This window comes from Macrobrachium nipponense, chromosome 12 (genome assembly GCF_015104395.2).
Source record: "Macrobrachium nipponense isolate FS-2020 chromosome 12, ASM1510439v2, whole genome shotgun sequence".
In the NCBI taxonomy this organism is placed as follows: Eukaryota; Metazoa; Arthropoda; class Malacostraca; order Decapoda; family Palaemonidae; genus Macrobrachium; species Macrobrachium nipponense.
In genome coordinates, this window is record NC_087205.1 from 47018831 (window position 1) to 47033099 (window position 14269).

Sequence of the window (14269 nt, forward strand, 5' to 3'; positions counted from 1 at the left end):
ATACCGATTCTGACCTTACAAATCACCGTCAAACTCAGTTATTCCGCATTAGAATTGATATCCAACCCCCTCTATCATGTTAGCCAATTCGAACGTTTGACGAACACAGCCGTATTATGAATAATTACCACATCACCGTGATTTATATAAATTATTCGAGCTACAAATGGCCTTTAATATCTAATTCGCTCTACCTAGGAATTGATATATTTTCATATATGTAAACTGAAGGGGAATTTTTTAGTTGATAATAATTTCGTCCCCTCATGGGATTGAACCACCATCCAGCGGACAGGAAGGAAATCAGGATGACATTGATGTTAATGATTTGGCTAACAAGTGAGGCTGTAAGTTTATACCGATTCTGACCTTACAAATCACCGTCGAACTCGGTTATTCGTTATTAGAATCGCTATCCAACCGCCTCTACCACGTTAGCCAATTCGAATATTTGACGAACGTAGCCATATTATGAATAATTATCACATCACTGTGATTCATATAAATAACTCGAGCTACAAATGTTCTTTAATATCTAATTCGCTCTACCTCGTAGTTGATAAATTTACATATATGTAAACCAAAGGGGAATTTTTTAGTTGATAATAATTTCGTCCCCTCATGGGATCAAACCACCGTCCAGCGGACAGGAATGAAATCAGGATGACACTGATGTTAACGATTCACCGTCGAACTCGGTTATTCGTAATTAGAATCGATATCCAACCCCCTCTACAATGTGAGCCAATTCGAACATTTGACAAACGTAGCCATATTATGAATAATTATCAAATCACTGTGATTCATATAAATTATCCGAGCTACAAATGTCCTTTAATATCTAATTCGCTCTACCTCGGAATTGATATATTTTCATATATGTAAACCAAAGGGGAATTTTTTAGTTGATAATAATTTTGTCCCCTCATGGGATTGGACCACCATCCAGTGGACAGGAAAGAAATCAGGATGACATTGACATTAACGATTTGGCTAACAAGTGAGGCTGTAAGTTTATAGATATATATATATATATATATATATATATATATATATATATATATATATATATATATATATATATACATATACATATATATATATATATATATATATATATATATATATATATATATATATATATATATATATATATATATATATATATATATATATATAGAGGCAGTCTCCAGTTATCAGAGGCTGTTCCGTTCTCATTGGGTGCTGATATCACTTGCGGCACCAAGCTTCAGTTAATGGCACCAATAAACAGATAACGGTTTCTGTTAAGTATGTTATGACGCCGTAACTCTACTATTGGCACATTATGGTGCCAATAACCGAAACTTGGCCCATTAAGGCGCCATAAATTACCAATTTTATGGCCCTAGACAAGCGCCATTAACCAAGGACTGCCTGTTTATATTATTATATATATATATATATATATATATATATATATATATATATATATATATATATATATATATATATATATCTTGAGGCTGCCTAAAAAACAATAAAGCTCCTATAGCTTTAACCAGGCTTAAAATTAATTTCAGATAAATTTGTCAAAAAATAAGAAAAACACGTAAAAAATTTCTAAACAAAGTGGAACACTTACTTATTGCACCAAACACAAATGGGTCACTTCTAAAAGCTGGTTGCTGGAATGGTCGAAATATGGGACTGCTTTGTGCATGGGTGAAGTCAAATCCTTGTTGACTGGTATTAGTTTGTTCTACAGAAGAAAAGAAGACTTTTTAAAATAAAATCTAGGACATAAAAATACAGTGAATAAAAGTCAACATCAGCATGAAACCAAGTTCTGTAACTACTGGAAAATGCAATACACAATAAATTTTACAGGAGTCCAAATCTCATAAACAATCAACAGGTGAATGAGTTTCCGTGTACATTTCAAATGGGAAAGGTAACCTTTTCCAGAAGTTAACATCCACCATTCATATATTTACTTGTGCCTGTATAGTAAAAGTGTTGCTAGTAAATTTTTACAGAAACTGCATCTCGGTTTATGCAATCGCAGATGTGATCAGTCATTAAGAGTTGATTCCAAACAACATCAATCTTGTTAAATTTACAAGTTGCTAGAAAAATCACATAAAAAACATGTACACTTACACAGAAAATTTTTTACAGTAACACATCAAACATGTGGAATTCAAAACCAGAAGTAATATGTGGTAGGACTTAAAGGAAGGGAATTATAGATACACATGGCAGTGGAATTGAGAATTCCATGCTCTGGCAGACACAAGCTTAGAGATTCAAGATAGAGATGCACAAAGGGAGGTGAAGAGGGAAGGCATCAGCATTAACCCTGAATAAGTGCGACGGGTCGCTCTTTCAAATTTTTTTTCCATTAATTATCACCTGTGTGGAATCTGGGTGTGATCGACCTGCAGGCGGTCACTTGTCTACAAGCCATGATTGTGTGCGGAGCTGCCTAGGTCTGCCTCAAGTGCTTCCCCTTTTTCTGAGAATTGCTCGGGTTGAGGTCGACCAGCATGCACCTTTAAGAGGTAGGTGGTTGAAAATCAAAGTTGTTGCATAACCATTTCTCAATTAACAGCGTGTATAGTCATGTGTCTTTGTTGTGTTGGAAGGCCTGGATGGATGGTGTATCTACGCCGTGCACGACCTTCGAAGTGGCTGAGATGCCATATATCGCCATATTGTCTATTTTCCTTTGAGTGCCACTTTGTTTTTGTTTTTTTGCAAAAAGCAGTTTTTAGGTAAACCTCGCAATTTGAACAGTATTCATGCTAGTAATGTTTTGTAATGCTGGACTATGTTGGAGGATGATGTATCTATCATATGAATGCCTTTGTTCATGGCTGACATGCCGTATATGGCCCTATGGTCCAGTCCCCTTCGAGTGCCAATTTCTGTGCTTTTTTTGCAAAAAGCAGTTATTACGTACTCAATTCATGTAGGGCAGTGTGCATAATAGCTAATTAGTATAGTTTAGTCATATTGGAAAATGTTGTAGGATGGTGTGCATATCACATGCGTGACTCTGGGAGTGGCTGAGATGCCATTTATCGCCAATATGGTCCATTTTCCTTCAAGTGCCCCTTTCTGGTTTTTTTGCAAAGAGCAAAGTTATTAAGTAAACCTCGCATATCAAATGGTGTTCATGCTAGTAGAGTTTTGTAACGATGGAATATGTTGGAAGATGATGTATCTATCATATGAATGCCTTTGTTCATGGCTGACACGCTGTAATATGGCCATATGGTGCATTCCCCTTCGAGTGCCAATTTCTGTGTTTTTTCGCGAAAAGCAAAGTTATTACATACTCAATTCATGTAGGAGTGTGTGCATAATGTTGTAGGATGGTGTGTGTATCACATGCGTGACCTTTGAAGTGGCTGAGATGACATATATTGCCATATGGTCCATTTTCCTTTGAGTATCACTTTCTGGGTTTTTTTCAAAGAGCAAAGTTATTAGGTAAACCTTGCATATTGAACAGTAATCATGCTAGTATAGTTTTGTTTCATTATTGGAATATGTGGGAAGATGGTGTGTTTTATCGTGTGCATGCCCGGGGCATTGGCTGAGATGCCCTAAGTTGCCATATGGTCCAACTCCATTAAGTGCCACATTTTGTGCTTTTTGCGAAAAACAAAGTTTTAATAACTAAATTGATGTAGGACAGTGTTTATTATATAAATAATAAGTATAGTTTTGTTTTATTATTAGAATATGTGGAGAGATTTTGTTTTATTGCATGCATGCCCAGGGCATTGGTTGAGATGCCCTAAGTTGCCATATCGTCCAATTCCGTTTGAATGCCAAATTGTCAGCTTTTTTTTTTTTTTTTTTTTTTTTGCAAAAATCAAAGTTATAACTAAATTCATGTAGGACAGTGTTTATTTTATATAACTAATTAGTATAGATTTGTATTTCATTGGTATATGTGGGAGGACAGTGTGTTTATCAAGTGCTTGCTCGAGGCATTGGCTGAGATGCCCATATATGATCATATGTCAGTTTCCTTCAAGTGCTCATTTCTAATGTCTTGCCTTTTTTCCAGTTATCAGCAATAGCCTCAAAGAGACAGACCTCTGGGTGAAGATGCTATCAATGCACTTCTCTTTCAATTTGAAAGTGACACTGAGGACAACCTGAAGGTTGAGTCTGAGGGCGAGGAGGAGGAGGCAGCCACCATCTTTGTGGAAGAAGAGGACGCGGACAACCCAAATCAGGGACAAGCTGAGTTGGAGAAAGATGAGAGGGAAGAGGAGGCTGTACCTCTTGACCTCTCCCTAGGGGATGGGGACGACCCCGACGGGGGGAGGCATTCAGGGTTAGTGGGACTGTCCCCATTGTTGTTACTATAACACCAACAACGACAACTGCCACACCTACACCTGGACCGTCAACCTCTCGGGAAAAGGACGTGTTCTCCCCAGTCGAGATTATGAGCAGGAAGAGGAGGAGTGATGTCCAGCCAGCCCGGGAAGCTCCTATACAGTGCATTGGACCTGAGGTTGTTGATGGTCGTGATGGGATGAAGTGGCAGAGAGATCCGAATACCTCCCTCTCCCCTTTGTTTATGCCAAGGATTGAACCGGGGGGGTCCCGGCGATGCCACCGCTGGGGTGGTAAGAGTGAGCAACATTTTCTCGCTCTTTTTGTCTGACGACATGCAAGCGGGGATTGTTTTGCATTACAATGATCGACTTGCCCATTTGAGGAATAATTATCATCATAAGGGCAATGTTGCCCTCAGGGACATGGACCTGAGGAAACTGAAGGCGTTCATTAGGATCATGATAATGTTGGCACCAAGGTCAGACAATCACACCTTCCAGAGGGCATTCCTTTGTACCAGTGTACAATGAGCAAGTGTCGTTTTGCCCTGCTGATGATCGTTCTTCAGTTCGACAATTCAGCTACCAGAGCAGAGAGGGCAAGGATAAATCGCCTTGCCCCAATTTGGAAACTCTTCGACCATGTGGTGGCTAATTATCAGAAGAATTACTCCCCTGGGCCCCATCTCACCGTTGACGAACACCTTGTCTCATTTAGGGGCTGCTGTCCCTTTAGGATGTACATTCCGAGTAAGCCAGCCAAGTTAAGTTCACAAATTTACATTTTTTTTCATGTAATTGCTTTTTTATCTATCTATAATTGTTTCTTTGATTTGATAATATTTTCTTATAGGAATAAGAATTGAAATATATTTTTGTGTGTATAAAATATAAAACATGTTCAATAAGCCAGCCAAGTAAGTTCACTGATTTACATTTTGTTTGTTTTCATTTAATTGCTTTTTTATTTATTTATAATTGTTTGACTATATAAGATGTTCTTATAGGAATAAGAATTGAAATATATTTTGGGTATAAAATTATAAAACATGTCTCTCTCTCTCTCTCTCCCTCTTTGTATTATATATATATATATATATATATATATATATATATATATATATATATATATATATATATATATATATATATATATATATATGATATGAGTAGTGTGTGTGAGTGCATTTTTCATATGAATAATTTAAGAGTGTAAATATGAGCATACATAACATATTTTTGTAATAAAATTGTAAAACTCAGTTGTGTTTTTGTTCAAGTTGTCCTTGTGCACAAGATGGGGCCTATCCCCTAAGTTAAGAGTATCAGCCACTTACATCAGGCACGAACCGGTAAGTCAGTCGCAATATAATTTACAACATTTTTGGTCTTTTGAACCAGATAGTCCCAAAGATCCAGCTCCCGAGCAATGACAGCTTGCTTATGGTCTTTAAAGTACTAATTGTAGGTCACTCACAGCTGCCCTCCAACCTCCTGCAGACCGAGAGGGTTGAAATAGAACTTTTCAGAGGGCCGGGTGGGCTAATCTCTATGCCTAACCTCCGAAGTACCAGCCTACCGGACTACCATCACCACCCTCCGATGGGAGGCCATTCCCTTCGGCCCTTCCAATACAACGCTCCTCTGTGACACCAGCACTGGCCACCCACACCCCCTGATACCCGCCACCCGGAGGAAGCAGGTATTAGACGTGATCCATGATCTTTCACTCCCGTCACCATGCACAACAACCAGACTCATGACAGAAAGGTTCGTTTGGCAAGGCATAATGAGGGACTCCCGGGAGTGGGCCAGGAACTGCATCGCGTGCCAGAGCAGCAAGACAGGAGGGCACACCGAATCGGGAATAGGCACCTTCCCTCAACCCAGGCGGAGGTTCGGGCATATCCACATCAACGTAGGTGGGCCCCTTCCCCCATCCAACGTATATACATACATATCTATATATATATATATATATAATATATATATATATATACACACACACATATATATATATATATATATATCTATATAAAAATATATATATTATATATATATATATAAATATATATATATATATATATATATATATATATATATATCACACACACACACACACACACATAATATATATATATATATATATATATATATATATATATATATATATATATATATATATATATATACATACACACATATTCATATACTTATACATATATACATAGATACATACATAGATACATATATATATGTATATTATATATATATATATATATATATATATATATATATATATATATATATATATATATATATATATATATACCACAGGCTGAAAAAATAAGAGACAGGGTGTATGTCCTGACCGGTTTCGGCTTTATTTTCAAGCCATTGACAAAGGACTGATACATAGTATTAGAATTCACAAGTACATATACTACAGAGACAGTACTGACGAACATACACCCAACTGTTTGAGACTGCAGATCCACCCACAGGCAGGTGTCAAGGTAGGAGTGGCTTTCAATAATCATTTGGCTAAAATTTACAATAAATTCTCAAGGGATACTACCGCTTAGGGAACCGACCGTAAGAGACAGCAAGTCCACACCTGACAGATGTCAGGGAGGCGGGGTTGAACATCTCATTACCACTACAGCCCCCTTTTACTGTGTTTACAAATATAATAATCCTATTTCCATATATCTCTACAGCCTACCTTAAAATTTAAACAGTTTACAAATTTCTTTTAATATTAAAGGATCAAGTTTATACATTCCTTGACTAATGTTCATATTATTATTGTAACTTTCTTTTATAAAACTAGATTCAATGATATTCCTTTCCAATGCATTATTAGAACACACCAGCTTTTTTGCCCCTTCCAAGTTAATAGCATGATTGTTCTCACTAACATGTACAAATATACCACTATTTCCCTGTGCATATCTCACACATTGTTTATGTTGTTATATTCTTTTTTCCAGTGCTTTCCCCGTTTGACCAATGTAAAAGTTGTCACAAGCCTTACACAGGACTTTATATACACATCCTACTTACACAGGACTTTATATACACATCCTTTAGCATTGTCGGGGGAGTTTTTAATAAGTACCTGTTTCATTGTTGTATTGTTTTTAAAAACTACATTAACACCAAAATTCTTCAGATGTCTGATATCTTTCATATTATTATTATTATAAGGTAGTACAAGCAAATTTTTGTTGTTGTAAGGTTCTTTTTGGTTTTGATACATGGTCTTTTTTGCCGCTTCTAATGCATTGTTTAGTACATTATCTGGATATTTCAGTTTCTTGCCTGTATTCCGAATCTTATCTATCTCCTCATCTATATATTCTGGGCTACATACCCGTAGTGCTCTTAGAAACATGGATGGAAACACTGATCTTTTAACCTTATTGTTTTGTCCAGAATAGAAATGTACATAGGAAGAAATACTAGAAGGTTTTCTGTGAACACTATACTTAAACCCACTACTATTTCTCCATATGAGGACTTCCAAAAAGGGTAGGCATTCATCTTTTTCTATTTCCATAGTAAATTTAATTGAAGGTACTAATTGATTTAACCTGGCAAAAAAGTTATTTACATCTTCGTTCCCTGACCATACACAAATTATGCCGTCAACATATCTAAACCAAGGTACATTGCGTGGAATTATATTATTTAAAATTTTCTTTTCAAAAAATTCCTTATACAGTAGTACCTCAAGATATGAAATTAATCCGTTCCGAGGCACCCTTCGTATCATGAGGTTTTCGTATCTTGGACCACATTTTACATGTAAAATGGGTAATCCGTTCCAAGCCCTACAAAAACACCCCAGTAAATTATATTTCCAGGCCTAAAACACATGTTCTAGGGTTACGACGCCGATCCGACGGAAGAAATATGACTCCAAAATGGCAAAATACTGTACATAATTGAGTAATATTCAACTGCATGTAATGTTCAATCCCATTTTTACTGCATATATTAGGACTTTAACATATGTCCCTTAGCAATAAGCCTAGCCTATGTTAGCGGTTGCTACTGTAGCCTAGTCTATGATATTGACATCTAAACTTAAGAAGCTAAAAGCTTAGAATATGCCAATAAAATGTATAAATAATCAGTATGTACTCATTTCAAATAATTATTAATTAATCATTAACTATAATACACAAACAAACAAACAAAAAACCCTTCCAATCGATTGTTTACATTCAGCTCTTACCATCTTGCGAGTACCGAACGAACGCTAAGCAATCACTTTTCCTAGGACACAGTAAGCCATAAATTTTCATTAGTATCTCTCTTCAACTAATGAAACTACCAAACAATATAATAACCATTCATTTCTATTCTCTATTCTATCTTTACCTAATGGAGATACAGAATTACTGACAGCTATAATGAAACATATACGTAACGAAATATTAAAACAGAAGAAGAATTCTGAAAAATACGTATGTGTTGGCAGTCTGATTTATTTTATATTTTATGATATCTAATTCACAATTTTTTTTATTAAATGTATTGCATGTACTCATTTCAAATAATTATTAAGTAACCATTAACTATAATAAACAAACAAACAAACAAAAAAAAGCTTTCAAACTTCTGTTTACATCCAGCACTTACGAGTATCAAACGATCGTCAAGCAATCACTTTACACAGTAAGCCATAAATCTTCATTATCTCTCTTCAACTACAGAAACTACCAAACAGTATAATAACCTTCATTTCTATTCTTTATTCTATCTTTATCTAATGTTTTTTTTTATTAAATGTATTGCATGAATAAGTTTTTCAATTTACAGCATCCTTTTACCAACAGAATACTTAAAGCACAAGGGGTAGATGCTGACCAATAGGAGAGCAGGACCTTATGGGGTGACTAGCATCAGGAACCAATGGGATAGTGGGAGGATGGTGGCGAGTTTACTCAGTTGGCGGCGCGGGAGTTTTAAAATTGTTCTCGGTGGTCCGGGCGAATCTCGGGACTTTACAGCAACAACCTTTCGTATCTTGAAAACTTTTCGTATGTAGAGTTGTAAAATTTTTCGTATTTGCTTTCGTATCTCGAGTTTTTCGTAAGTTGAGCCTTTCGTATGTCGAGGTACCACTGTATAAATTACTTAGCACTGGGGACAGAGGGTTTCCCATTGCCATACCAAAATTTTGTGAGTAGAATTTCCCATTGAATTCAAATTTCGTCTTTAACACATAATTTTATCAGTTCAATTAAGGTGCTTTTAGAAAATGGAATATCCAGTTGTTTGTCTTCAAATAATTCCGATAGAAATTCCAATAAATCATCAATAGGCACTTTTGTGAATAGAGATACTACATCAAAGCTCACAAGTTTCGATTCACTATTAACTTGTACACTATTTAGTTTATCTATCGAGTCCACATTATTCTTAATATTGGCATTAGAGATGTTACCTACTACGTAATGGTTTAAGGATATCCACTAAATATTTCGCTAATTTATAAGATGTGGAACCCACTGAGCTGATAACTGGTCTGGCAGGGAAGTTTGTTTTATGGGTTTTTATCGTACCATACATAAACGGTAGCGATGGAGAGGTCACACACACCATCTTTATAAAGCTTTCGTTACCTTTAAACAGATTTTTCACTTTTTTATTGAAACCACTATTCACACTTTCTATCGGGTTCTTATTTAATTCTTTATAAATTAGCGAAATATTTAGTGGATATCCTTAACCCATTAGTAGGTAACATCTCTAATGCCAATACAGTGGTACCTCGAGATACGAAATTAATCCGTTCCGAGGCGGCCTTCGTATCATGAGTTTTTCGTATCTTGGACCACATTTTACATGTAAAATGGGTAATCCGTTCCAAGCCCTACAAAAACACCCCAGTAAATTATATTTCCGGGCCTACAAAACATGTTCTAAGGTTACGATGCCAATCCGACGGAAGAAATATGACTACAAAAAGGCAAAATACTGTACATAATTGAGTAATATTGAACTGCATGTAATGTTCAATCCCATTTTTACTGCATAGGGTAAAACATCACAGCAGGCCAAACAGGCCACCTACATTCAACACTTGCCACCCTCCGAAAAAGTACATTATAACGCGTCCTGACACCGGAGATGGGCATCAGTCGCGACTTGTTGTTAGTGAGAAACGGAGCTAAAGACCTCTACTGTCCTTTCGAAGTAAGTATTTTCTCCAAAGTTAGAAATTAAGGCCAAATTTTAAGATTTAAACAGAGGGTAGTGAAAAGGGTGGCTACGGCAGTGGAAATCTCACCAAAACGCTTTAGAAATTTTTACTTACAACTAAAAATGTTTCGAAGATTGACGCCATCTTGATGTTTACGGAGTCGCTTGTGTCAACAAACTTCCCATTTCCTGTGCTAAATCTGCACACCACTTGTACCCATAGACGCTGGGGCACTTTCATCACAACAATCGTAAACCAACCTCTTACCAGCACTTATTCAAGGGGACTACGGCATTCTTTGCGGCGTTTTGCGCTCTTCAATTGTTTATCAGTGTTGTCAATTGGTATGTGTTTACCCTCCAAACTAGGTATAAGACTTACACAAAACCGGGGAAATAAGTGAAATTAGAGTATCTATTTGTATTATATATACGTACATATTACAGCAATTTTATCATTACTGCATTACTATGACAACTAGAATTCATCGAAACAGTTTGTAAATGCATCGGCGTATGTGTGACGCTCCACTAGATTGGCAACGATGAGTCATTTTTCCTCACGTCGTCTGCTCGTAAGTATACATCCGAAACATTTGTAATTTTTGGGGGTTAATTTGGTTGCAAAAAAAGGATAATAGACATGAATTAAATAAACATTTTGAAGTAAAGAAACTAAATATTGAGTAAAGTAAACAATTAAGGGAATAAAGCTTTGCATCTCATAATCAGTGTTGTCGTCTGCTGCACGTAACTGTGTTTGCCGAGTGAGTGCTAAGGAACCAGGAACCACAGCGTGGTTCAAGTGCACTGTGGAGTGAATTAAGACCAAAATGTGTATAATTACAATCAAATAAGCACTGTGGAGTTTCAGTTGTGATGGCAGTAAGGATAAAAACCACCGATTACAAGGTAAGAATGAATTCAGTTCCAACCATAACCCCGGGAATAACAAGTTTCATACTTTCACTAATATAGGCAACAAAATGTTGTTTTATTGTGCTGATTACAACTGCAATCTTGAGTAAGACCAATAAACGTTACATATATACGCTAACATTGTTCAAATGAGTGCTGGGAAGGCTAGGGAAAGATGGTGGCCGTCACTGATGAGAACCGTCCATCCAAAACGTAGCCGCCATATTGGATTTCAAAACTGCCTTGAAAACATATTTTACGAAGAGCTCACATGCTTATTTTAGTTCGTATGGGGCTTCCATATATCACATTATGTTGACGAAACTTCAGTCTTTTAAATGGTATGCTTAGAGTTGCAATTGTATTCTTGTTTCACCAATTAAATATCGAGTGAATAAGACCCGTCCACCGTGATGAGGGGTGGCCTGCCGTGGTATTCTACCCTATATTATGACTTTAGCATATGTTCCTTTGCAATAAGCCTAGCCTATGTTAGCGGTTGCTACTGTAGCCTAGTCTATGATTCTGACATCTAAACCCAAGAAGCTAAAAGCTTAGAACATGCCAATAAAATTTATAAATAATCAGTATGTACTCATTTCAAATAATTATTAATTAATCATTAACTATAATACACAAACAAACAAACAAATAAACCTTCCAATCATTTGTTTACATTCAGCGCTATTCAGCTCTTACGAGTACCGAACAAACGCCAAGCAATCACTTTTCCTAGGACACAGTAAGCCATAAATTTTCATTAGTATCTCTCTTCAACTAATGAACCTACCAAACAGTATAATAACCATTCATTTCTATTCTTTATTCTATCTTTACCTATTAGAGATACAGAGTTACTGACAGCTATAATGAAACATATACGTAACGTAATATTAAAACAGAAGAAGAATTCTAAAAAATACGTATTTGTTGGCTTCGATGATAGCAGTCTGATTTATTTTATATTTTATGATATCTAATTCACAATTTATTTTATTAAATGTATTGTGTGTACACATTTCAAATAATTATTAAGTAACCATTAACTATAATAAACAAACAAACAAAAAAAAAGCTTCCAAACTTCTGTTTACATCCAGCACTTACGAGTACCGAACAATCGCCAAGCAATCACTTTTCCTAGTACACAGTAAGCCATAAATTTTCATTATCTCTCTTCAACTACTGAAACTACCAAACAGCATAATAACCATTCATTTCTATTCTTTATTCTATGTTTACCTAATATTTTTTCTTTATTAAATGTATTGCATGAATAAGTTTTTCAATTTACAGCATCCTTTTACCAATAGAATACATAAAGCACAAGGGGTAGATGCTGACCAATAGGAGAGCAGGATCTTATGTGGTGACTAGCATCAGGAACCAATGGGAGAGCGGGAGGATGGTGGCAAGTTTACTCAGTTGGCGGCACACGAGTTTAAAAAATGTTCTCGGTGGTCCGGGCGAATCTCGGGACTTTACAGCAACAACCTTTCGTAACTTGAGCAATTTTCGTATGGAGAGCCGTAAAATTTTTCGTATTTGCTTTCGTATCTCGAGTTTTTCGTAAGTTGAGCCTTTCATATGTCGAGGTACCACTGTATTAAGAATAATGTGGACTTGACAGATAAACTAAATAGTGTACAAGTTAATAGTGAATCGAAACTTGTGAGCTTTGACGCAGTACCTCTATTCACAAAAGTGCCTATTGATGATTTATTGGAGTTTCTATCGGTATTATTAGAAAACAAACAACTGGATATTCCATTTTCTAAAGGCACCTTCATTGAACTGTTAAAATTATTTGTTAAAGACTGTAAATTTGAATTCAATGGAAAATTCTACTCACAAAATTTTGGTATGGCAATGGGAAACCCTCTGTCCCCAGTGCTAAGTAATTTGCATATGGAATTTTTTGAAAAGAAAATTTGAAATAATATAATTCCATGCAATGTACCTTAGTTTAGATATGTTGACGACATAATTTGTGTATGGCCAGGGAACGAAGATGTAAATAACTTTTTTGCCAGGTTAAATCAATTAGTACCATCAATTAAATTTACTATGGAAATAGAAAAAGATGAATGCCTACCCTTTTTGGAAGTCCTCATACGGAGAAATAGTAGTGGGTTTAAGTATAGTGTTTACAGAAAACCTTCTAGTATTTCTTCCTATGTACATTTCTATTCTGGACAAAACAATAAGGTTAAAAGATCAGTGTTTGCATCCATGTTTCTAAGAGCACTACGGGTATGTAGCCCAGAATATATAGATGAGGAGATAGATAAGGTTCAGAATACAGACAAGAAACTGAAATATGCAGATAATGTACTAAACAATGCATTAGAAGCGGCAAAACAAGCCCATGTATCAAAACCAAAAAGAACCTTACAACAACAAAAATTTGCTTGTACTACCTTATAATAATAATATTAAAGATATCCGACATCTCCTGAAGAATTTTGGTGTTAATGTAGTTTTTAAAAACAATACAACAATGAAACAGGTACTTATTAAGAACTCCTCCGACAATGCTAAAGGATGTGTATATAAAATCCTGTGTAAGTCTTGTGACAACTTTTACATTGGTCAAACGGGGAAAGCACTGGAAAAAAGAATAGAACAACATAAACAATGTGTGAGATATGCACAGGGAAATAGTGGTATATTTGTACATGTTAGTGAGAACAATCATGCTATTAACTTGGAAGGGGCAAAAAAGCTGGTGTGTTCTAATAATGCATTGGAAAGGAATATCATTGAATCTAGTTTTATAAAAGAAAGTTACA

The 14269-nt window shown here is 35.8% G+C and overlaps 1 protein-coding gene across 11 annotated transcripts in view; it reads right to left on the bottom strand.

Annotated features, from left to right (window-relative positions):
* Positions 1–14269, bottom strand: part of LOC135224515 (E3 ubiquitin-protein ligase MYCBP2-like) — a 1655355-nt gene that overhangs the window by 366288 nt on the left and 1274798 nt on the right. For all 11 annotated transcript variants that reach the window (XM_064263565.1, XM_064263560.1, XM_064263570.1 and 8 more), the window contains one exon: positions 1625–1741. In XM_064263565.1, the coding sequence (XP_064119635.1) occupies positions 1625–1741 (117 nt within the window). The remainder of the gene's footprint in view (positions 1–1624; positions 1742–14269) is intronic.